Source organism: Actinia tenebrosa, unplaced genomic scaffold (genome assembly GCF_029948245.1).
Source record: "Actinia tenebrosa isolate PJP-AT-01 unplaced genomic scaffold, QUT_ActTen_1.0 PGA_scaffold3__52_contigs__length_22856419, whole genome shotgun sequence".
Classification (NCBI taxonomy): domain Eukaryota; kingdom Metazoa; phylum Cnidaria; class Anthozoa; order Actiniaria; family Actiniidae; genus Actinia; species Actinia tenebrosa.
In genome coordinates this window covers 1,429,110-1,453,842 of record NW_028292580.1, presented here as the reverse complement: position 1 = coordinate 1,453,842, position 24,733 = coordinate 1,429,110, and the positions used below count along the sequence as shown (strand labels likewise).

Genomic DNA, 24,733 nt, shown 5'->3' with positions numbered 1-24,733 from the left:
GCCGTTAAAGCACAGGCAGCCCAAACAAGGTTCCTGTGTATGGTTTATAAGGGAATGTATGGGAGTTATGATAAAGTTACGAAAATAAAATGGGTTATTTAGGTAGAGAAGAGCAGATTTTGAAAAAACCCACTAAACGGCCTCAAATCGCGCTCAAACTTCGCCAGAAGGCTGAACAAAGTAAAAGCAACGACTGCAACAAGTTTTGAAGCAAATTGTTGCGTGAAACATTTTATTTTCGTAACTTTATCATAACTCCCATACGTTCCCTTATAAACCATACACAGGAACCTTGTTTGGGCTGCCTGTGGTTAAAGAAGTAACGCTCACAGGCTATTCAAACCGTTTGACCTTTGGAATGAAAACGTCTGCATTACAACAGCGAACGAAGGAACACGGACACAAGATAAGTAAACAAGTATAACGTTAATTTAATTCAAATAATCGAAAGGAAAAAAAACCCCTATACTGAAATCCAACCACATTCGGTGTCCTAGTAGTGCCCTTGCTCTGAACCATGAATCAATCCCCTCCCCTCCCCTGTGGTGTTGGTTTGTGTTGACATGTAAACGAGGCAGACACGTGGTATCAGAGGAGCAGTCGACGAGAAAAGTTGTTGTGTGAATATTTTCTGACTAAAAATCCTTCTTTTCTTCCTCAAATATGGATCTTTACAGGCTCATACTGCACCCTAAAGGTAAATTACCTATTATGTTAGAAATTTATTATTTAATTCACTTATTTAGAGCGATATTTTAGAGTTGAATTGACCGTAAAGAGTTCGGTTGCTCGTCGCCATGTTTTGGCGGGATTCATTCTCAACAATTTAGCTTCAACTTGAACGATTTATTGCTTGAAAAAACTTCTTTGGGAATACTCCTTTTTACAGTTCCCGGCGCCATCTTGGACTAGGTAACCGCGCATGCATGATAGCGAGGCTGGAGTTGAGTCGCGTCTTGGATTTGGTAGAAGTTTGTATAAATACTGTGAAGTTTTTCCTGGTTTATCTCAATTTTTAAAAAAATGGATGAAAGTTTATATCCCGAAGAAGCTTCTTCCGATTCTTTGAAGAGGAGAGGAAAGCACTGTGCGGCTTTTGGTTGCACGAACAGCTTTTACGGAGCAGCTGCCGTCTGCCTACCGGTTACCATTTCTTTCGTTTCCCCATGGACATCCAGAGAAGAAACCGATGGTGCAATTTGATAAAGCGTATGCATGGAAAGGACGGGTTCTTCGTAACAAACAGCACTTATATTTGCTCTGAACATTTCAGAGAAGAACAAATTGACAAGAAATTGAGTGGTCGCTGGGATTTAAAGAAAGGTTTGTATGTACAATATTGCTTGTTACTTTGTTTATTACAGATGATAAAAGGAAGATGAGCCTGAAGTCTTAAAATGTTGACTATGTTTTTATATTTCGTTTCTCTCCCATAAAATTGAATGAAAGATCGTTTAATTTTAGTCCCAAAGCCTTTTGAACAAGAAATTTATTTCAACTCAGTATTGACTTTGTTATTAAACTTAATTTTAACACTCAAGCAAATAAACTGAATGCCATGTACTACTTTATTAGCAAATCTGATATATTTCTATTCCCTATCGTAATACCTTTATAAACAAAAAACAAAATAATACCTTTGTAAACAAAAAAATATTGCAAGCTCAAACACACTATATATAGTAACTTGAAATAATAACGATCATTTTATCTTATTTCTTATACATATCTGTTACTATCTTACTTCAGGTGCAGAGCCATCTAAGTTTAGTTGGACTGAACAGAAAATGCAAAGAAAGCCACCTGCTAAAAGATCATATCCAGAAACAAACACGAAGCAAAAAGAAATGGCTCAAGAACCGAAAGAATTATCTTCAAGTAAAGAAGTTGTATCTTCTGTTGACAATGTGTCAGTTTCATTATGTTATGATTCAACTGAAAATATGCCGTCACCAACAGCTGAATCAGAAATTTTCACTGAAACACCAACCACATCAGATATTATTGCTGATCTACAAAGACGGATGGAACTACTGCAAAGTGAATTAGCTGACTGTCAACAAAAACTAAATGAAGCTGAAAAAAGCAAATCAGTATTATTGGAACGTCAGTTTTCGCTTGAAAAAATCAAACAAGACACTGATGCAATCCTGTTCTATACTGGATTTCCCTGCTATGAAGCACTGATCAGTTTCTTCAACTTTATTGAGCCCAAACTTCTTAAGATGCAGTATTGGAAGGGGGACAGCAGATTAGTAAAAGACAGCCAAGACTATCAAGAGGATCAAAATAGAAAGAAACCTGGGCCTTCAAGAAAGCTATCTTACTTGGATGAGTTTCTACTAGTACTGATGAGACTCAAGGCTGGGCTTTTTGTCCAAGACCTTGCTGACAGATTTGGTATCAGCAAAGGCCTTGTTTCCAGGGTATGCATTACATGGATAAATTTCCTTTACCTTGAGCTGAAAGGCATGTTCCCATTTCCTTCACAAGAACTGGTCAGAAAGAATATGCCAAAAGAGTTTGAACAATATGCAACCACTAGAATAATAATGGATTGTACGGAGATTTTTATTCAGCGACCTTCTGCAATGCTAGCACAGTCAGAGACCTGGTCTGACTATAAACATCACAATACTTGGAAATTGCTTGTGGGAGTAACTCCAAATGGCCAAGTGACATTCTTGTCTGACCTTTGGGGTGGACGGGTATCTGACAAGCAAATTACAAAAGAAAGTGGTGTATTAGAGTTGCTAGAAGATGGTGACAATGTCATGGTTGACCGAGGATTTGACATCTTTGATCTTGTACCTGAAGGTGTCACTGTGAATATGCCACCATTTCTGGGTGGCAGACAGCAAATGACAGCTAAAGAAACAGAAGAAACAATAAGTATTGCTTCTGTTCGTATTCATGTTGAACGGGCAATAGGAAGAATGAAAACCTATCATATTTTAGATGGTACACTTCCAAACAAATTAAGCCCCTATGCAACGCAAATAGCCACAGTTTGTGGTTTATTAACAAACTTTCTGCCCCCTTTATTGCCTCCTGCTAATCTTGAACAGCCTGTTGACTAGAATCCTAGTTTATTTTCCCAGGGTGACAGGTAGGAATTCTGTAAATATTTGAAGACTATCACTTATTAAATATGCACTTGGATAGAAATTGATGAAATTTGGAAATGTCAACTTTACATTTTCCCCCCATATGGTTGCAATAGCTGCTAAGCAAAAGTGAGCCTTAAAAATTATCAATTATTTCAATATCTTAATTGTGAGTATAGATGACCTTGTTTAATTTTAACCCTATTGCTCTTTAAGTGTTTAAACCAAAATATCTTGGTGATAAAATGCTCTAAATAGAAAACTTTGTGAACAGTAGTTCTTAAAAGTCATCTATATTCATCATAGTCAGTAAACGTTTTACTGTTTTTCAAGCTGTATCTATTACAATTTTATTTGACTGATATTCATCATTACTAATTTCATCTATGAATATTAAGTTTCCAATTATGACCAATTTTTATCCAAGCATTTTTTAAGAGCTTGATATCATATTTAGCTATGAATTTTCATATTATATCACAAATGAGTGAGTTTTGAAGTATATATGTTTCCCAGTTTATTTTCTGGTTCATTTTCAAGTTTTTTCACCCAAGTATCATCATGATATAGTTTTTATCATGGCTTTATCATATTAATGTGAAATCTAAATGTGAAATAGAAATAAATTATTATGAAATGGATTGTTATTCTAAGCTAGAATTCTAAATCCTTATACTTCCCTCTGTAATTTTAACTTCAAGCCACTTCTGTAACAGGTATACTCTCCATATGGATGCCAACCACCCTGTAGGTAAAGAGATTTTCCTCGCTGCACCCTCCTAGTTAGCAATTCAGGGAGAAAAGCCCTTCTGTAAAAATAAACGAGCTTTGGAAGGATATCATTATGCCATCTGCCCTTATCAAAATGGATATTTTCAATGAAAAGTGGCAAGTTTTCTCCAAAGTACACCACAAAAATGATTCCTTTCAAAGAGATGTTGGAGCAATACAGCTGACCTTGAATCTGGTAGTAGTAGTGGTGGTTCCTCTTGAGTCTCACAGCCCCATCAGTCAGATATTCCAAAAAGAAGTTTTTGGTTTTACATGCATCTTGCACTGTCATGCCTGCTTTGCTGAAAGGGCACTTGATCTCCATTCCCCACTTTTCATTTGTATTAATGTTGGTAACTATTCTGTCCAAACTAGCTCCAAGAAAAGGTTTGTTAATTGATAGTAGTAGTCCAACTTCCTCTACTTTGACTTCAACCCCTTTCTTGCTCATTTCTGAAATGTATAGAGTCACAGCCTTATGCTCATTTTCAATACCATACTGAACAGCTTCTGTTGTAAAATTAGAATATAATATTGCTTTTATTTTCTTGGAGGGATCCACTTTGGTTTTTGCTGCCATACCAAAATTTGAGGCTGTCAGCACAGTTTTTCTTTTTTCAATCCACAGTTTGTTAAGGGACTGCCCCCTAGTCTGCCTTTCAGTTGCATCAATCACTTCCTGAGTAATGCTCAAACTTTGAACATGTACATCAATCATGCTCTTAAAGTGTTTTGTAGCTATATCATAGCTGTCATTGAAGGGAGGGGCCTGCAGTTGGCCATTCGTTTCATCTGCTGTAGACACTGTGGGACACCTTGGTCTTATGTCATGAAAAAGAAAAAATGAGCTTGAAGGTAGACAATTTTGGAGATTTTCACAAAATATTTTGAATCTCTCTGCATCTAGAATACGCTGCTGTGGAGGTCGTGGATCAAACTTTATAATTTTGGGTTGTAGTCGAATGTTTTTCTTGCCAAATCTTATTTTTCGTATTAAGATTTTGTCCAGGGGCTTGGCTGCAACGCTATTGTTACGTGGGACGACCCACACAGATAAACGTGATGTACAAGATAAAGGTTCAGGGTGTTTCTGTAGGCCTCTCCTCGTAAAATCCTCAAGAGCAAACAATACACCCCCTACATGGTTGCATTTCCCCTTGCCCTTTAAACCAAGTCCAGCCGGACAGGTGCAAGTTGCACGCAAAACATCAAACTGAGATGAGAGCTCTATCAAAACTCTGTGCGGTGTCTTCTTCATCGATGGTAAAACAATTGCTTTTACATACCTCTTCCCTTCGTGTATTTTGCTTTCCAGCCTTTTAACATATCCTTCATAAAAAAATTGGTAAGATTTAAGTTTCTTGTAATTAGTGGCCTTAAGCACGATATGACGGTATTTACGAGTCGAAACCACCAGGTAATCGTATAGCTGAATAAACGTTAGTTCTGGGAGCTGACGCAGGTCTTTTGACCATCCAAGTGCGGATATTCTTTTCATAGTCTCTTCATACTTGAAATCGCCTGCGGTCTCTATGTTTTCCTGGCGAGATTTAGGTATCACGTCCCTCATGAGTAAAGCGTAAACTTTTAAAACTAAGTCCTCCTTAATACCGCCAGTTTCTTCTGAATTCGCTCTCAAAATTTCCCTCAGATCTTTTGCCTTTAGCTTTTGTATATCCTCTAATGTCGCATATTCCTTGTCTCGATATAATATCACCATTTTCGAAAAGAATTCGTAATAAAAATGCTTAGATTTGTCGAATGTTACCAAAAATGCTGGGGTTTTCCTTTTTATTTACATCAGCTGACTCAACTCCAGCCTCGCTATCATGTATGCGCGGTTTCCTAGTCCAAGATGGCGCCGGGAACTGATTTTCACTGGGAGAAGAGTTACACGAAGTTACAATGAACCGTAAATAAATCCTCTCCCCTCCCCCGTGGTGTTGGTTTGTCTTGATATGTAAACGAGGCAGTCACGTGGAATCAGCCATGTTCAGTGGATCAGTCGACGAGTGTGAGTATTTTCTGACTAAAAATTCTTCTTTTATCTGTCAATTATGGATCTTTACGGGCTCATACAACATCCTAAAGGTAAATTAACTTTTTTTTAGACATGTATTGTTTAATTTTTTTTATCTAAAGCGATCTTTAAGAGTTGAATTGAGCGTAAAGAGTTCGGTTGCTCGTCGCCATGTTTTGGCGGGATTCATTCTCAACAATTTAGCTTCAAGTTGAACGATTTATTGCTTGAAAAAACTTCAATGTCCTGAGTTATTTGTGCTTTAATGCTTCATTTGAGATTTTGCGAAGTTTGCCGGTAATTTGTCTATATTTTGTATGAAGTATTGAATTTTACGGCCTCATCAAACGGACTGTTTCATTTAGAGAAATCCAAGGTAAAAACTGCAAAATAATGATTGTCCTAAGCTCAGCGATCGATGATATTCTTTCGAAAACCTTAAAGTATTATTCTCCAAAGTCTAATACAAGAGAGAACATGTGTAATGAAGTAACACGCTTGGACTCTTCTGAATAAAATTATTTTGAACCATAACTACATTTGATAGTTTTTTCCATTGAATTTTGCCCTATATATGATAAACGGGCAATCGTATGGTTCCTCGTACAAGTAATCCTTAATTTTACTCGCCGCCATGCGATTACCTATACTAATTTTTAGTCATCATTGGCCCATTCAAAGCAAAATAGATTGTTTTATTGAATAACAATCAAATAAAATTGTTCAAGTTACTTTACTTTGAAACAAATATGTAAAAAATAACACCAAAACCAACAATTGTTTACATTAAGGAATGCAATTCTAATGGAGTTTTATGTATCACTTTTGATTCTTCATAGCTTGTTGTTGATGGCATCTTAAAATTCACTATACGGGATTGTCTTGGAGAAAGGGAAAGCACCACATTTTTTAATCTTCTTGATTTTTGAGCAATGCATGTGATTATATTCAAGACAAGAGAGAACTAGATAGCCTGCATATTGAAGTTAATGTTGTTTGCACAAAGATTGAGAGATAATCCTATTACCATTCAGGTATGTCCTTGTTCCCCACTTTTGTCATTGCTTGCATGCACATTACTTTTCTAGTGTATACAATATAAGGTGTCCGATTAAATTAAGGTTTAATATGTACATCATAATATATGCATACATACATACATACGACCCTCAAAGGTCCATGCTTTTGCTTTGGTCTTTGTTGGAAACTTGTACTGTTATCACTCCCAATCGGTAGACAGGGTCCTTAGTATATGTCTCAAGCTTGAGCTTTGTCTTCCTCAAGGGCAATTCCTTGAATTTGGCATCATATATTTCCTTGGTGATTACCGAAACAGCAGACCCTGTATCAAGCTCTATTTTCAGTGGTGTTCCTGCTACGTCCACATTTGCATACAGAGTTTTATATAACTTCTTCTAGCTTTTTGGTTCTGAAAATCATTGCCTGTGCACCCTTCCTGATCCTATATTTTCCTATATTTAGAACTTGCACAGCCTATATTTCCTATCAAATTTGTCTAAAAAGTGGCTGGGATGCCTGGATTTTGAAGGATATTGAATATCTCTTGTAAGGTCTTCTCATTCCGTTTTTGTGGAGCAATTAAATTCCAAAGCAGTCCGTAGGCATTGGCTCCCATTACAGCCCAGGTTGAACATCTTGCCAAGATTCTTGCAAGATCTTATAAAAATCTTACAAGATCTTAACAAAGATCTTAAGCAAGATCAGGCAAGATCTTGTACCAAGATCCTGTAAGATCCTGCAAGATACTGCATAAACTTGCCAAGATCATGCCAAGATCCTGTAAGATCAGGCAGGATCTTGCCTGATCTTACAGGATCTTGGCAAGTTTATGCAGTATCTTGCAGGATCTTGGTAAGATCATGCCAAGATAAGACCTGATCTTACTTAAGATCTTGGCAAGTTTATGCAGTATCTTGCAGGATCTCGGTAAGATCATGCCAAAATAAGACCTGATCTTACTGGATCTTGGCAAGTTTATGCTGTATCTTGCAAGAAATGTACATGTTTTTTCAATGCCTTGACAAGATCTTCCTGGGTATTGTAAGATGTTTTAGGGTCTTGGCAAGATCTTCCAGGATTTGGTAAGATCTTTCAGAGTCCCTGGTATTGGGACTTACACCATAAGGCTTTAGGATCATGCCAATTAGATCTTTCAAAGATTGATTTGTAGCACTTAAATTAAAATATCCTGTAAACGAGTTGTCTAAGTAAGGATAAAACTTATTAGAGGTCTTGATCGAGAATAACTTTAATTGAAAAAAATTCAGAATCAAGAATAATAGATAAATTACACAATGTTGTTGCTGTCTAAAATAGTACATAATTGCATTCTTTCTATTTATATTGCTATAAGAAAATACATCTTCTTCAAGCATGATTTAAGAAATTGAAATATTATTAAGATCAAAAATTTACATGAGTATGCATATAATGTACCACTTAAAGAAATTATCTGTGATTTGTGTTGGTCAGGAACAGCAAAAACCACATTGCATAATTATTTTTGAAGAAAAACTTAATTTCCCAGAGGACTAATGTAGCTAATTACGATAATATTTCTTATTTAAAGTGCCTATCAACCCTGGCCAAATTCCATTTTTTATTAAAATTTACCTATCAAGTAAAAAGTTTTCGTTGGAAAAATCCACTTTTGAATTTTTTCTTGATTAAAATTCCCATCTAAAATCACGGTCTTCAAACTCAAAAACGAGCAAAAAGAGGACTGGGCACTAATAAGTCTTGTGACGTCGATCCGGTATCACACATTCGCGCGTCTGTACTCTTCACTGTATTGTCTACTAAAACTTCTCTACGCGGTCTCTATATTTTTCGATAAAAAAACTTTTTTTTATCAAGCTTAGCTGCAAAATGTCAAACTCCGAAACCGATTCTTCATGTAGTTATGATTCTGATGATTCCGAGTTTAATTTTTTGCCTGGATACGTGTTGGAAGTGGAAGGTGAACAAGACGCTTCGACATCAACAAACAAGGATCTCACCGAAGTTGATTATAGCGACACTTTCATGCCATATGCAGATGAGCCAATTGCTAACCAGGAATGGCTTGATGAATACGACAAACAGCAAGATATTCAAAAAGAATTCGAACGAAAACTGCAGAGCCGATACGATGAAGAAGATGTGAGTTCGTGGTAAGTGCGTTTGATCATCATATAAGCTTATAAATATAAGCTAAAAGTCCTGTTCTAATATTGTATGATAAAGTTCCACAATTTCAATACTTTTATTAAGGTCCTATAGCTTAATTCTATCTATTTTTATTAGGTGTCAGTGCGGATATTGTCAAACCGTGTATCTTCAAAACCCAAATGAATTTCAATGCTGTAAGGAAATTGAAGAATGCGTCGAATCACTATCGAGCGAAATGGTTCTAGAAGAAAGCTTGGAAACTCCAAAGTGCATTACACTTCATCCTGGTTTCGAACAAGTTTGCCAATCCAAATGGAGTTTACGTTTAGCAGCCGACAAATACAAAAGAAAAGATAAAACTAGATATCGTCAGACTGGATCAGAGGAGGGGTGAGTATATATTAGGCTTTTCTTGTAATGAATATCAGTCTTCATAAAGGAAATAGACATTTCTTTTGCGAACAAAATATATTCCAGAGAAAGCAAACATTTGCATCTATAAACTTTTTATCTTTTGGCTGTTAGACTCTCTTCTCGATATATAATAATTTGTAATTTGTAAACAATATTGAATAATAAACTTGAACTGGAACTTGTAATCATGAGGGCCTGATAGGTAATAAAATTTATAGGGTTTTGGTCTCATTGATCCTATGCATATTTCGCCATCTCAGCCAATCTCACTTTAAAAATATTATTATCATTTTAGGTTCCTGCGTAGTATTGCATATCGAGAATTCACTCGTCTTGTTCATGGCTACTTGGAGGGAAGAAGAATACCTTTGCCAGCATGTGCATATCATAGGATCAGGGAAACATTTAATGACACTGCATACAAGGGATTTGAAGTTGAGGAGACTGATGACGATGAATAACAACATTTAATAATATCTGATCAGCAAGCACCTTTTAGCTTGGAATAGTCTGTTTTGTTCATAATAGAAAGGAATAACTAGAAGCCATTTCTTAGAGAGTCATTTTTTAATGTTTCAGACAGTCACCTGTCAATTTACACTGCTTAATTAATTCAGTGTCATTCAAGCATTTTAGTTTGTCATGCCAGTGCAACAGAATTCATTCTGATGATGGTTATCGATGATAACCGAAATATTAAAAAAGCTATCACAACAAAATGGCTTCTTGTGTTTTAGTTCCTTTACTTCAAACATATGTCTGCATAGATATATTTAAACTAGCCTTTGTTTTAGGCCCTATTCCCTAGGGCCTGATACTCAGGCTATATCCTAACACCAAGTGCAGGCTTTCAGTAGGAACTTCAGATTCTGAGTGTATTATTAGGCAGCTACAGTAGTTTTTAAAAAAGGCTCCCAGAATCCTTGTTTGTTTTAATTTTCTGCTGTTTTCCTCAGGTTTCTTGGGCAATCTGTCACCATTTTATGTCCCTTCATCGGTTTCTTGCATGCTGAACATAGTGGGGTTCTAGTTGGCCTTGATGCTTCTTTCTCTTCAACTAAAAGCAATAAGAAGTGTTAAGGGGCAAAATGTTAGTTTTCTGCAGGTTGAATAGCTTTAGCATTGCTTGTTTTTGAATTAGTAATTTAATGTTTTATGCTTTCAATGCCAAATAAATATACCTGATGCTGTTGGAGGGACATCAACAACCTTCATTTTTTTCCTTTGTTCCCTGATTTTTATGGCCTCTTCCTTATTCTTTTTCTCAAGCATGCTGTTCATTGGCTTGGGAGTCATGGTCTTAAGTTCGGCAACAGCAGGTGATAATTGGCCATTATGGTGTGCAACAAGGAAGGACTGGTAGATATCTTCCACATAACCTAATAATTATATCAAAATGAAGGGAAAATATCCAATTAGCTGCTTTAGTGGTTCCTACCTAGAAGTACCTCACACAGCAGTCTTTGTATTAGAGATATTAGTCTAAGACAAGTAAACTATGGTGGTTGAGTTCACTTTCTCAAATTAGTGAATACATAGTAAGATTTGGTTTTCTCCTATTATTCCTTATGATTTAGAGAATCATTTTGACCAGCATACACCTCTTATTGGTACATCTCAGGCAATAAATTAGTACATCCAAAAATATGTGTATTTCATCATATAACAAAAAGTAACTAACCAAAATCTGGTTTTACTCTGATATCACGGACAGTTGCTTCGCCATTCTTGAATTTAGGCCAGATTACTTTGACCTGATCTGACCCGCCTGGATTTTTTTTAATGTCTCGCTGTAGGTTAAGGTTAAAATGCATAGCTGCAATGATGTGCCTAAAAGTCAGATGATAAACAATGCAGTTATTATAAGCAAGACTAAAAGTTCAAAATTATTTCTTCTTATTTATAATTATATATTCCTTCAATATACATAGGAGGCCATTCCTTTTTTAGGTGGGGATGGGAGGAATCCCAAAAAGAACCAGTAAAAAATGTTCCCCCTATTGCTTTTCAAAATGAAAAAAAATGTCCCACCCCTAAAGCTGTCCAGTAATTGTCCCCCTCCTATAAAATGATTGGTCTCTAATATGATATTTCCTACCTGCAATACATTCCTGCATAGGAATAGGCTATCATCTTTGGTGAGAAGTAATTCACAACTTAATGGAATCCTTCCAGACAGCTCGTCTGGGCAAGTGGCGAAGCTTGCTTTATGGCATTTACAAGTGAGGTTTTACTTAGTGCTTGGCACATCTTTTCATAAACTGGGGAATCTGCAACATTAACAAAATAAAAACACTATTATAAGAAAAAACTCCTTATGTGGATAATATTTATATTTCTTGTAACTGACCTTTTGTAAGCCATTTCCTGCCTTCTATTTCACCATGAGCACACTTGTTGAACAATGGTTCATCCAAATTGTCATGTTTGTTGATGACATGACTGAGGAATGATTTAAATTTTGCATATATAACCTTTCCATTTCCTGACAAAGTGGATGTTGCACTCCAGTAGAAGTGGTTAATGCAGGGCTTGATCCACTCAACCAATGCAGACCCACCACTCTCTTTACTGATTTTTGTGAGGACTTTGAAGATTTCTATAATAAAAGAAGTTCTATTGATTAATAAATTATGTTAAATAATACAGGCATATCTATGTTTTTGCAAAAAGTGAACATTAAAAAAATCAACCCAACAATAAAAAAAAAAGGTCCTACTCTTTTTCAAATGCCAAAGGTCAAAATAGTGTGTGATGTTCGGCTGCTGCTCCTTCATGTACTTCCTTATGGATACATGCCAGTCCGTTATGATTGTGCCAATAGAAAGTCCACTACCAAGGAGAAAGGCCATACAGTTTTTGAAGCCAAGGAACTCCATAGCTGTACTGCTACCAGCAACATTTCTCTAAAATAAAAACATTGTTGAAGTATTAGCCAGAATAGTTTTAATAAGCATTTTGTTTTGCTTTAATGCCCAATTTTAGGAGTAGGGAACTTCATTTTCGTGTAAACAGAACTCTGCTTCAATTAATCCAAATTAAATTATTGGTAAAAGAAGCATAATTCTAATTAATCCTATGTGCAATACCCTTTCTTTAGCACTGTTATCTTCAGTTGAACGGATACTAATATTATCACCTTACCTGGACAAGTGAAAAGGTGATGATCAGTGGCAGACAACATGAAAACACAGTGTAAGCACCATATTTGGCACTATGGCCCATGCTGTCATGGCGAGCGTCACCAGCAATCACAAGGGGGGCTGCAATGGATTTCAATTTGCACAAAACATTTTCTTGATATGACTTCCAAAAGAGATGAATGGTTGGAAATAGCTTTTCCTGAAAATGAAATGTAATAAACTATTCAGTATTTCGTAAACCAATATAAAAGGGTTGCTTTTATCTACAGTCTCTATATTTTTCTTCATAACAATATCAGCAAATATCAGGGGAAGATCTCCCATTCCTAAATGGGTATGCTCTGCTGGATATCTAATTTCTCTTTTCTCTTATCATGTATAAGATATGGATTTTTCGCTTTGGAAGGTCATAAATAGGGTGAGGTATTTTAGACCTCTGACAGCACATCCCTATCCAAATCCAGGTTAAGCATCCCACCTCCTGGCCAGGTTCAAATACTCACATTTTGATGTTTAAAGAAGGTTGTCAATGAGAAGCAGCACAATCCCATATTTTTAAACAGCTGGATAATCTTGGATGCTGATCCACCAGAGAGAAGTATAGAGAATGACAGCAAAAAATTTCCGGCAGGAATTTTTGTTCCTGTCATGTATGGCTGACTTCTCCAGATCACATCTTTGGAATTGCAGTTTTTATTGGCACATGTGGATGTTACCACCACCATGGTCCCTACTTGCTTTGCCTCTACAAGTGGTCCATCAGATTTGCAAGTGTGACAAAAGCGAAACAGGAGAAGAAGTTGCGACAAAAAGACAATAAACTTGGGTTGTGTTCTAAGGTTGTCATCTCTGACATATACTCTGTAGAAAAAAATAGAAAGAAAATGATAATTGAATAAATATGAATTAATATTTTTAGTTTCAACTATTAGTTTACCATCTCAAATGTAAGGTTACCTGCTCCCTTCTTCCTGATCATGTTCATCTTCAGTTTCTGTATCTGTTTCAGACTCCATATCCATATCCATATCATCAATTTCTGATAACTCTGGCTCTTCTTCCATGGTGTCATCAGAATCATCATCGTAATCATCATCACCAGCATCATTGACATCATTTTCTAGAGGAATGGGAGGTGCTGTTTCTGAAGTATAAATAGATTTATATATAATTATAATTATATGATTACAATAGTTTATTCTTATAATATTATTATGATATCCCTATCACAGCTTACCAGTATGCTCCCTACCACTGATCACCACAATATCATTACAATTATACCATCACTACCACAGCTTATGCTCACTACCCCTACCCCATGATTCGAAATTGCAAATTTTTGTGAAGATGGTGTTGCTGTACATAACAGATGACAGTTTAAGAAGGAATTTAATATACAATGCAGAAAAAAAAAAAATGTAGTACCTGTTTCATGACTGTTATTCATAGCTCTTTTGGTTGATTTATTCTCCGTTCTACACTTGTTGAGTTTAGACCTCACTGTTTTGAGCTGGTTTCTGAGCTGCCGGTTTCGACTTTGAAGCTTGGCGCAACTTTGGCATTCATCATTTGCCTCTTCCACAGTTTGAGTAAAACTATCTCGCGTCTGGTGATAAAAGTGGTTTCATAAAAGTTGATAAAAGTTAAAATCCGAAACAAGAAGGTAGATGTAATATAAATACTACATTTTTGGGGCATAGCATAATACACACATTTAATAAATGATGCTCATCTGTTCCACTTTCGTCTTCAGCTTCGGCTAAGATGTTTGTGTCCGCATCATCCAGGCGTTCCACCTCGTTATTACATGTATCTCCATCCTGACGTTCCTCTTCGAGTGATGCCATTCGCGTTTTTGCGTTTTTCAGGGACTAGAGAAAGCAAATATAATTATCAAATCGCGGAGCTATTTTAACAGAAAAAATCAGGATTGTGATCTATAAAAAAGATGAAAACCAATAGGGAGTCAAAAGCAAATCGACTCTTACCATTCTTCGATTTCGGCTCGCCTGAGCCTCCGTAACCTCACTTGTCAAAGTCAAGGACTTTGCATGAACACTAGGAAAGACCGAAACACCAATATCATCCCTTATCAGTCGAGGAATGATTGGGCGATTTGTCAGGGCATCTGGTATAGTGAAAAGTCTTTGAAAATCCTCTGGTTTGAAGTGGAGAGAGCACAAAGCCGAATTTCTGGTGGGTTCCCATTGAGCTCTCTTCTGCTTCACGAAATCGACCCATTTTCGTCTTCTTTTCTTGGCCTCTGGCCTTTCATCGTTTGAGAAAGGGATGCCATGGAGTACGATCCCTTTCTCCACATTAGCAAAGTTGGAACAGCCGCCAGCAACACATCTATTTGGCATTTTTTAAAGCTTTGTATAACTCGCACTATAAACAAGAACATGTATGCACAACAACTGCGCCAGCAGCAGTGTGATACCGCGTCGACGTCACGAATTCATTTAGTACCCAGTCCTTTACAAGTGCGGTATGAAAATCGAAGCGGGCGTGAATTAGCGATTTTTCAGAAGTTAATCTGCTCGTTTTTCAAAGCAAAAAAAAGTCATTCATTTTTTTTCTTCGGAATATGTTTTAAAAACATGTATATTTTCTAATAATTCATGCTTTGGCCAGGGTTGATAGGCACTTAAAAAAAATAAAATAAAATAGAAAACTCAAAGTAAAAACATTTTCAAGACTTGATTATTGCAGCTAGGCAATATTTCAATCATAGTTAATAGAGGGGAATGGTTATGAAACTATTGTCATAGGGTGGCCTTTGTTCGCTTAATTTTGATGTTGAACCGTTCTTGACCATGCACAATGTTTGATTTATGCTCATCCGAAATAAGAAAACATAAACTTTGTTGATGGGATTGTCGAAAGGAATATTCAAATATCTCTTATAAATCTTTAATTATTTTGAACTAGCAGCCAAAAGAAAGATTTTGGTCTAATGTTCACTCAGCCATTGCCAACAATGGTAAAACAAAGGATTGTGCAGGGTCACGCTTGGAAAAAGTGAACAATAACCAATTACAACAGGTTTCATAACCATTCCCCTCTATTTGCTTTGTTTTGATTCAGGAATATAATAAAAATCAGAGAACTATTCATCATTGCTTTCTACCACTTTCTGATTCATCTGTAGTTTGCGTGCACAATCTCTGCATTTCTGATTACAGACATCAACAACATGCTGATGCATTTTCTGGATCTTTTCTTTTCCATAATTTGCATACAGCACCTCTTAAAAAAGAGAACAAAGAAAAGTAAAAATTAGTTTGTTAGATATAATAAAATATATATTTTCACTTCTTTAAGTCCCATTTTGATTTTTTATTTGGATGGCAAAAATGTTGGAGAAACACCATTTCAGTATTTTATTTGTGAACAAAAATGTTTTTGCTTTACATTTTCAAGGTACTCACCAAACATTTTTCCAATTCTCTCTTGGTCTAATTCTTTCTTTGATGACCTCTTTGAGGCAAACAGAATCCCCTGACTCATTTCTTCCACTGAAAAAAGTTTGTCCATTAACCTCAGGGCATTTTTGTGAGGCTCTCTTGCAGGTGCCTTCAATGTAAGCAGATTTATGCCATTGTGTTCCTGTAAAAATAAACAACATATATATTAATATGATTCTAGTTTCCTATATTTCCTAAATTTTAGCACATTGGAATTAATGCTTGAATCATAGGAGGAACAAGAGATACAAACATTTAAAGCCATCCGAACTTTAGAGTTTTGGCTAATTAGGTTCAAATTTCAAACTTGCCACAATCCCGCCTGCTCGTTTCTAAAGTGACCTATTGATTCAACAGGTACCTACTACTCATATAAATAAGGGGAAAATTATTATGTTAGAAACTTACAATGTTATGAAGAGCAGAGGCATCTGATAGGTCCTTTAATGATCCCATTGGTGTTGAAGGGCTTGGAGGTAAAGCACTAGATCTTGACATATCTGGAGTTCCCTCATTCTAAGTTTAAAATTAAAAAAAAACCCCAAGTTTTTATGTTAATATTGTAGCCTGATTTTAGATGCGTTTTCTTGATGAGATCCTCTTTCATTTGGTTGTAACAATTGGATATGTACTTGCCTTGGTTAATTTTGTCTTCAAAGCCTTCTCTAAGTCAGTCATGCTTTGATTCAGACTTGACATTTCCTTCATGAGCTTTGCAATGTGCACCTTGCACTCACAGCCAGGTTTAGGAATGTTGGCAATGGGCTGCAAGTTCAACAAAATAAAGTATTTTCAGAAAATTGTCAAAAATTAATGAGGTCAGGAATTGAATCAAGTGAAAATAGGAAATAAAATTAGAACATTTTGTTGTTTTATGCCAAATCCAAAAGAAAGAACAGGAAAATTAACAGTCTTAAAGGACTTTGCACTGTTATTTGGCTGTGACAATGATTTTTGAAATAGGTGTATAAAGCTTCTGCAATTACCGCATCCTCCAAATTTGAAACTAGCGAATACAGCCTTTCTCTTTCCTTCTCTGTTTCATCAATCTCTTCATCATCACTATCGGACTCTTCGTTTTCTGTTTCCACTTCAATAAGTTTCCTTTTTGGTTTAGGTGCTGTAACGGAAAAAAATGCATCAAATGATATGGTGGACATGTCTCCTTTTTTATTTTGATATCAAAGGAAAGCTTTCAGTTAGATTGTTTATTTTAAACAAAAGCATATAAAAATACAATGCAAACACAACAATTGTGATCTTAGAAGACTTAAAAATAAGTTATTATTCTTACCATCTTCTCTAACCTCCGGTTTCTTATTTAATCTCTTGATAGTGTTCTCATTTGCTACAATAATAAAAAAAAAACACTCTATAACTTGTTTTTAAGACTAATTCTCAGTTCTAAATCACACTAGACTCTGGAATGGGTTCAGGTAGTCTTTATTAACATAAAACTCAATACTATGAATATACAGATAAAAAACATATATATATATATATATTTAAATCCTAAGTCTATATTGTTACAAACGTATTTACTATTATTCCCCTGAATAATAAGTCAACATCGAGAAAACAAAAATATGACACAATTAACTTTTGACTACCTCTATAGTGGAGTGGTGGGCAGGAAAAATTCTATAAAGCGGTAGTTCGGTGTGTTATTCCTATCGCAAGCTAAGTGAAAGTGCTTCAGCTAATTAAACGCACTACTTAAGTATTAGCGTCCTTACTTATTATGTTTGCATATTACATTGATGTGCTAAAACGCCATATGATGGATCAATAGATTAATTAAATTCAACTTCCTGTTCCCATCCTGGCCCGCCTACAGATTTAGATTCATATTAACCTCTGTTAATATCCACTTTAAGCAGGGAAACCAAGGCAGTTTACTGCTCTGCGTACGTGGTGACATACACTGTACTCTGATTGTTCATGTGTATTGCCCAAATTTCCTTTCACAACAAATATTGTTGGCTCGATCAACAATGGATAAAAGAAAGAGTTTTTTACCTGGTAATTGTTTGCCAAATTGTAGAGCAGCCACTCTATCTAGATCACGTTTTGGACCTACAATGCAAAGAAAAAACAAGGATCATAAAGAACTTTACAAATCGTTTAAAAATTGTGGGTTTAAAATGCATGCAAGTATGTCTTAGTCAATCCCTCACATTGAGTCTCCAATTATTAACTTTTCATAAATCAGCAATGGGAATATTCTTACCAATATTTGTTAAATTTCCAATATGCGTTCGCGTGCCGCTCTTTACTTTTACTTTAGTCCCAATCGTCAAGTCTATGTCCGGACAGAGCACTTGCTTTCTGTCTGCCACCGAATAGGTATTATCATCGAACACTATCAGATAATACCGGTCTTCATTAACTGTAATTGATAGAATCATAGTTTTAATATCTACTACAATTAACCGCAATACAATCTGTTATTTTAAATTATTTCCACTCAGACAGATCCTAATCAACGCTTTTGAAAACTTCTAGGCATCAGCGCGGCATTCTTAAGAAAGAAGATCACTGCATGCAACGCTTTTGAAAATCTTAAACGGCTAGGCATCAGCGCGGCATTCTTAAGAAAGAAGATCACTGCATGCAACGCTTTTGAAAATCTTAAACGGCTAGGCATCAGCGCGGCATTCTTAAGAAAGAAGATCACTGCATTCAACACTTTTGAAAATCTGTTACCTTTGCTTGTTTCTTTCATAACAGTTCTTGAAGTCATGTTGAAGTGGATAAATGGTCAAAGCAGTTTTGTAATGCGAGAAGTTTTTTCCGTCGATGAAAGCACGCGTGCGTAATTTTTGACGTCCTATATTAGAGTTGAGCACGTGATGGCTTCTCGTTTCATTGGATAACCAATGAAATTGTTTCTTGTATGACGTCGCGTTTCATTGGCTAAAACGCACCAATGATTGTTCGACATTTTCCCCGCTATTTACAGTAGATTATTTGCGCGGGGAACGATAAATATTGGTTGGCACGAAAGATTACATAAATCGAAAGCGAAGTTTATCCATTTTCTTATAGAAAGTAATATTAGATGTAAAGATGACTTTGAATTAGCACAATACTCACCCAAAAAAGCATGAACTCGGATTCAGATAAAGAATCGAGCGATTCCAGCCGTGCAAATCTTGACAGTGGGACTGATAACGAGTACGATGTTTCTGATGATGAAACTAGTGTTGATACCACTCCATTAAAAAACACTCCATTGAAAAATACTCCATTGAAAAACAAGGATGGAATAGACTGCCAGAGAAAGAAAAGAACTACCAGATATCCATTATTTTCCAGTGATGACGAAGGTCATTCTATAGGCGTGTTAAAAAAAAAGAAATATCTGAATCACCACGATGACGACAGTGGTACGAGTAGTGAAGATGAATTGTTTAGTTACAAAAAAAGAAAGAGAAGCCCGAGAAAGCTAATACACAACTCTTATTTACTGGATACATCCACTGATGAAGATGAGAACAGTATGTTACATGAAATAGAAGTACATCAGCAACAGTACCAAGATGATGAAAGTGTTGTCTGCTCGTCATCCATCTATGATTCCGATCAAGAAATCCAGCTTGATATTGAACATCATGTTGATGGCCAATCCTCGCAGTGTTCTGAATCAAATGTTGAATCTGGAACCTGCAGTTCAAGTGATGAGCAAAGTTCTAGTGATGAATCGAGATCTGATGATGTTCTAGATGCATCTAGGGATGAAAATAGTAAGAATATTTTCGACGACATAATCTGTGAGAATTCGAATTTAACTCGTGGAGCAAGTTACGTCCTAATCCTACAGTTCTCACGAAAATACAAACTTTCACGCAAAGCACAGAATGATTTACTCACACTTATAAGGTTGCATTGCCTAGATGACGTCAAAGATGTAATTCCCAAGACATATAAGGAGCTTTTAAAACGGACATTGCCTGGAATTTCTACTTTAAAGAAAACCCGACTTTGTCGGGTCTGTAAGGAAACATTAGAAGATAATGCTGTGGCGTGCCAGAAAGGACATCGTGTTGCAAATAGGAATCCCACGAAGGATGAGGCTTTTTTTATCAACATACCTCTAGAACCTCAGCTAAGGATCCTTATCGAAAGTAAAGTAACATCTTATTTTATCGTTTTAGAAAGATTTGTTAAAAAAATGTTGAAGCAGGCATAGAGTTTCCCATTATCCTCATCATGTGGGAGAGGGGTTTCTAATTAACTAGTAAGTGTACTTTAATGTGGATGCATTTTTTCTTTCGTATTCTACAGAAAATACTTCAGATATACTGGCTTCATGCGAAAGACAACGGTTGGAATGTTCTAAAGAATCAGCAACATACAAAGACATAACAGATGGCTCTTCGTGTAAAGACTTTTATAAAACAATTCATGATGAAGATCCAGAGGGAACCAGCCACCATATCAGTTTGATGTTAAGTACTGATGGAGCCCCAGTTTTCAAATCTACTAACTCTTCAATATGGCCCTTATATGTTGTAATTTTGGAGATTCCACCAAATAAGAGGTATGAGAGTATATATGAGTATAGTCTTGATGTCTTCCCTTTGTCTGGAGTCTAATCTCTCCTTAAAATTTGGTAAATTTGGTTTTAGATATTCTATCAAGAATGTACTTCTACTTGGCCTTTGGTATGGACCCCAGAAACCGGACATTAATGCCTTCCTACAGACTACTTTAACAACAATTTCAAAGTTAGCAGAAGATGGTATGTTTTCATACTTTGTTCCTATGACTAACATGCAGTATTTACTTCAATGAAAATAGCTGCAAGAATAGATATGGAACATTTATGTAAGAATGAGTTATGATAAACTTAAGTTATTATTTCAACATTCATTTTGAGGTCTGGAGTGCACTGCCGGAGGAGATTTCTTGACATTCAAGGTGCATTTACACTGCTGTATTTGTGACCTTCCTGGAAAGGCCCTTATACTTCTTCATAAGCTTTTTAATGGAAAGTTTGGTTGCTCAGTAAGTCAAGTAAATATAAATACATTACAATGTAATATAATTGACAATACATTTTTTTTGAAAGATCAAAAGGTAGCCATGTCTAGCTGTTTGGACAATAATAATACTACAACTCTTGTGCAGATTTGTTTTCACCCAGGATTGAGGTTACCAATAAGAGGGAATGTAAGGGTTTACCCTTTCTCAGCAAAGTATAAGAGAAGAACAGCAAGAGAAACTCGGTTTCATGCTTTAGTAGCTGAGGCTAGTTGTGCTAGTGTGAGTAAAAATTAAATTATTACAATGATTAAATAAATTCTAGCTGAAATAAAAAATGACAGATCTTTTAAATTATTAAGTAGTGTAAAGTCAATAATTAATTCTTGCACTTTCACAATAATTTGGAAAACTTTTTAATATGCATCATCACTTAATATTCAATATTCTTTGCACATAAGGCTTTTGATTACCAACATGTTCATTTTAAAACAGGTATTTGGGTTGAAAGGTTTTTCTATACTTCTGAATCATATGAGCATTCCTGATGGTTGTCCGATTGATTACATGCATTGCATTCTTCAAGGTAAATGTACACACGTGCACAATAATGCAAAAGTATAACACATGCATGAACATAATCATTAATTATTAATTAACTGATTAGAATAAGGTATCACTAATACGTGTGCCATAAATATTCACTACTCTAGGTACTGGTAAATGGATTCTAACAGGAATGATAAATTCAAGTAATAAGGATAAGCCTTTCTACCTGTCTCTGGCTTCACAGTGGAAAGTAAATACAAGTATAGAGTCAATTGCAGTGCCTCATGACATGGAAAGAAAACCTAGAACTCTGGATAACTTGAAAAGATGGAAAGGTTAAAATTAAAAATATGTTCTTTTAATTTGGTGAAGTATTAATTAGCATACAGTATATAGGTACTAATTAAAGACATGATTGCTTTTCTTTTTCATAACACAGCTACTGAGATTCAACATTTCTTGTTGTACTTTGGTCTTCCTGTCCTGAAAGGAGTATTAAATCCAGAATACTTCCATCATTTGGCTTTACTCTCCTCTGCTCTATGGATATCCTTGAAGAACGAAATAACAAGAGATGAAATTGAATTTGCTGGAATTGTTATTAAATCATTTTGTCGCCTCATGAAACAGTACTATGGTATATCAAACTTTCAAACTTTCAACTACCAGTAACAATAATTATTATAAAAATTATTTTCATTAATAAGATATGCTAGAGCGAAAGTCCTAGAGGAGCAGTGTTAGTCCTAAATAAAATGGATTCTAGTCTTTTATCACATGGTGGCCATATAGGTTGAAACTATAGGTCTTGAATCCCCTGGGTCCCCTATAGGCCTCAATTTTTAGAGACTTCTCACAGCATTCAACAAAAACGGTTTACACTCATGAGAATAAACATGGCCACTGTGTGATGAAAGCCAAGTATGGGTGCTTGTAGTTCTAAGCTTTTTGTTTGTTTGCTTGTCAATGATTACATTCAAGGTGTAAGAAGTGAAACAATCAATGCCCACAGTCTATCTCATTTGGAACAACAAGTTCATATTATGGGTCCACTGTGGACACATTCATCATTTGCATTTGAAGCTATGATTGCCCATCTGCTAACTGCTTTCAAAGGGACAAGAGGAGTTGCAGACCAGGTAGCTAAACAGCTATTATTAAAATTTAAAAAAAGTATCCAACAAGCTTAATTTAATTCATAAATTATGCAATTTTATATACAAATTTGTGTTGATTTTTTTAATGTGTACTCTTCTATTTGATTAGATGGCTAACAACTATTTGGTGGAGAGACAGATCTATCCTCTTACCCAGCAGCTTCAAGAATCTGATGCCGGGGAGGAAGTTAAGCATTTTTCCAAGAGCTTGTCATTGTCAAAGCCCAGGTAAATAAACATTTTGTAGCTATAGAGTAAAGAGTTTACCCTGAGAAGTACAAGCCTAATATATTAAATCACTTGATAAACTTTTGTAACATCACTTTAAATCGCAGAAAATTTGACATGGCTGAATAAGCATAGTGTTTGAATAAAACAGCTGTACTAACATAATTTGGGCCAACCCAAATTCCACTTTTAGTACAGCTCATGGAAAGTACGCCATCTGAACTTGGTCTAAGTTGACTAGTTAAAGCAATTTTAACAATCTAATGCATGTTGTTTTCAATTTTCAACACTACAGGCTCAAATGGAGTCAACAGGAAAGGAGTGCAGTATCTTTTGCTGAGCCTACCCAACTTAAATCTATGAGTGCCGAGGAAGTTAATGCTGTCAATGCATTACTTGCTGTTTGCAACCTTTCCCCAGTACATGTAGATATAAATGAAAAATACAACTATGCAGAGAGAATAGAGATGAATGGGAACGTTTTTCATTCACGATCCTACAAAAGGGCTGGGAAGTCATGTAGTTCTATTGTTCAGCTACGTTCTTTAGACCAGTCTGAATATTTTTATGGGGAGGTACAAACTTATATAAGAGCAAAATCATTACCTATTGCAATAGTCAAGCTTTATAGTCAAGTAGTAACTTCTATTTGCTCTGTCAATATCACACCACCATCAGATCCATCAGTTTTGGCATATGCAAGTGCTAAGCTACTAGGAAGTAACCATATACCTGTGTCTGGTCCTCCTGAACCAGAGCTCTTTGCTATCAAATGTACAAGTATCACATGTAAATGTATATTAGTCAAAGTGAATGAGCCTTTCATTTTTGCCTATGTTACACCAGTAACAGACTTCAATTGTAAATAATATATAATGCTCTCAACTTAAAATGTGAACTGTTTTTTTGCAAAATAGATGAAGTAATATTATTTTAAAGTGACAATGACTATATTATATTCTTGTTTGTTTACTTTCCTCAGCAGTAATTTTCACAACAGTAGTGTGGTCATGTAACATATACTCTGATAGTAAGATATTAGTCTGAAGATCATTATTAAATATTATAAGGAGTAAATAAAACTGGCTGAAGTTGCTGTCTTAGATTCTTAAAATATTTTTAAATGTCTTGCAAAGATTATGACAATTAAATTCTAGAGAAAATTCAATTAAGTTCATTTAAAGATCACAACTAATCTCGTAAGAGCTTCTTGATAAGATCATGCCATGATCTTGGCAAGAGTCTTGTAAAGATTTTGTAAGAATCTTTGGATATATTTTCAAATATCTTGCAAGATTATTACAAGATCTTAGGAAGATCTTATTAAGATCTCAAAAAGATCTTGCTTAAGATATTGTTAATAACTTGATAAGATCAATGCATGATCTTGCCAAGATCTTGATACTATCTTTGGAAGATCTTGTTAAGATCTTTTGAAGATTTTCAAATTGTCTGCAAGATCATTGCAAGATCTTGTTAAAATCTTTATGAGATCTTGACTAAGATCTTGTTAAGAACTTGATAAGATCATGGATGATCCTGGCAAGATCTTGATATTATCTTTGGAAGATCTTGTTAAGATCTTTGGATATATTTTCAAATCATCTTGCAAGATCATTACAAGATCTTGGGAAGATCTGGTTAAGATCTTGATAAGATCTTTAATAAGATCTTGTTAAGGACTTGCCAGGATCTTGGCATAATCTTGTCACGATCT

At 35.5% G+C, this 24,733-nt stretch overlaps 7 protein-coding genes and 1 pseudogene across 13 annotated transcripts; 4 read left to right on the top strand and 4 right to left on the bottom strand.

Moving 5' to 3' along the window:
* Positions 1 to 648: 648 nt before the first annotated feature.
* Positions 649 to 24,061, top strand: LOC148907576 (uncharacterized). Of its 6 annotated transcripts, XM_089036109.1 has the most exons (12): positions 5,877 to 5,969; positions 6,738 to 6,932; positions 20,384 to 20,639; positions 20,728 to 20,840; positions 20,979 to 21,115; positions 21,230 to 21,364; positions 21,578 to 21,668; positions 21,796 to 21,966; positions 22,071 to 22,268; positions 22,613 to 22,770; positions 22,898 to 23,016; positions 23,312 to 24,060. In XM_089036109.1, the coding sequence occupies exons 3-12, from the start codon at positions 20,545 to 20,547 to the stop codon at positions 23,883 to 23,885; spliced, it is 1,791 nt and encodes a 596-aa protein (XP_088892235.1). In that variant the 5' UTR covers positions 5,877 to 5,969; positions 6,738 to 6,932; positions 20,384 to 20,544; the 3' UTR covers positions 23,886 to 24,060. The 6 variants fall into 6 exon arrangements, with proteins under 6 accessions (XP_088892232.1, XP_088892237.1, XP_088892235.1 ...); XM_089036106.1 differs by lacking the exons at positions 5,877 to 5,969; positions 6,738 to 6,932 and adding an exon at positions 649 to 697 and having other exon boundaries at positions 23,312 to 24,061; XM_089036111.1 differs by lacking the exon at positions 6,738 to 6,932 and having other exon boundaries at positions 5,874 to 5,892.
* On the top strand, positions 1,154 to 3,301 carry LOC148907582 (uncharacterized). Its single transcript, XM_089036113.1, has 2 exons — positions 1,154 to 1,323; positions 1,750 to 3,301. The coding sequence occupies exons 1-2, from the start codon at positions 1,167 to 1,169 to the stop codon at positions 3,078 to 3,080; spliced, it is 1,488 nt and encodes a 495-aa protein (XP_088892239.1). The 5' UTR covers positions 1,154 to 1,166; the 3' UTR covers positions 3,081 to 3,301.
* LOC148907581 (uncharacterized) lies at positions 3,778 to 5,631 on the bottom strand. Its single transcript, XM_089035151.1, has one exon. It carries the CDS (start codon positions 5,596 to 5,598, stop codon positions 3,778 to 3,780), a length of 1,821 nt encoding a protein of 606 aa, XP_088891277.1. The 5' UTR covers positions 5,599 to 5,631.
* On the top strand, positions 8,561 to 13,540 carry LOC148907580 (uncharacterized). The gene is made up of 3 exons (XM_089035546.1): positions 8,561 to 9,071; positions 9,205 to 9,459; positions 9,779 to 13,540. Exons 1-3 carry the CDS (start codon positions 8,788 to 8,790, stop codon positions 9,942 to 9,944), a joined length of 705 nt encoding a protein of 234 aa, XP_088891672.1. The 5' UTR covers positions 8,561 to 8,787; the 3' UTR covers positions 9,945 to 13,540.
* Positions 9,932 to 14,124, bottom strand: LOC116287066 (uncharacterized; annotated as a pseudogene). Its single transcript, XR_016120779.1, has 10 exons — positions 14,055 to 14,124; positions 13,584 to 13,770; positions 13,130 to 13,487; positions 12,628 to 12,825; positions 12,203 to 12,389; positions 11,834 to 12,082; positions 11,582 to 11,753; positions 11,165 to 11,313; positions 10,665 to 10,862; positions 9,932 to 10,540 (listed from the first exon to the last, which is right to left on the bottom strand). The product of XR_016120779.1 is annotated as an uncharacterized LOC116287066 (transcript).
* Positions 15,739 to 16,619, bottom strand: LOC148907579 (uncharacterized). Its single transcript, XM_089035150.1, has 3 exons — positions 16,505 to 16,619; positions 16,061 to 16,238; positions 15,739 to 15,878 (listed from the first exon to the last, which is right to left on the bottom strand). The coding sequence occupies exons 1-3, from the start codon at positions 16,592 to 16,594 to the stop codon at positions 15,739 to 15,741; spliced, it is 408 nt and encodes a 135-aa protein (XP_088891276.1). The 5' UTR covers positions 16,595 to 16,619.
* LOC148907578 (uncharacterized) lies at positions 17,103 to 18,878 on the bottom strand. Its single transcript, XM_089035148.1, has 6 exons — positions 18,803 to 18,878; positions 18,327 to 18,485; positions 18,116 to 18,172; positions 17,391 to 17,444; positions 17,168 to 17,216; positions 17,103 to 17,127 (listed from the first exon to the last, which is right to left on the bottom strand). The coding sequence occupies exons 1-6, from the start codon at positions 18,837 to 18,839 to the stop codon at positions 17,103 to 17,105; spliced, it is 381 nt and encodes a 126-aa protein (XP_088891274.1). The 5' UTR covers positions 18,840 to 18,878.
* LOC148907577 (uncharacterized) lies at positions 19,079 to 20,388 on the top strand. Its single transcript, XM_089036115.1, has one exon. It carries the CDS (start codon positions 19,203 to 19,205, stop codon positions 20,286 to 20,288), a length of 1,086 nt encoding a protein of 361 aa, XP_088892241.1. The 5' UTR covers positions 19,079 to 19,202; the 3' UTR covers positions 20,289 to 20,388.
* Positions 24,062 to 24,733: the final 672 nt, after the last annotated feature.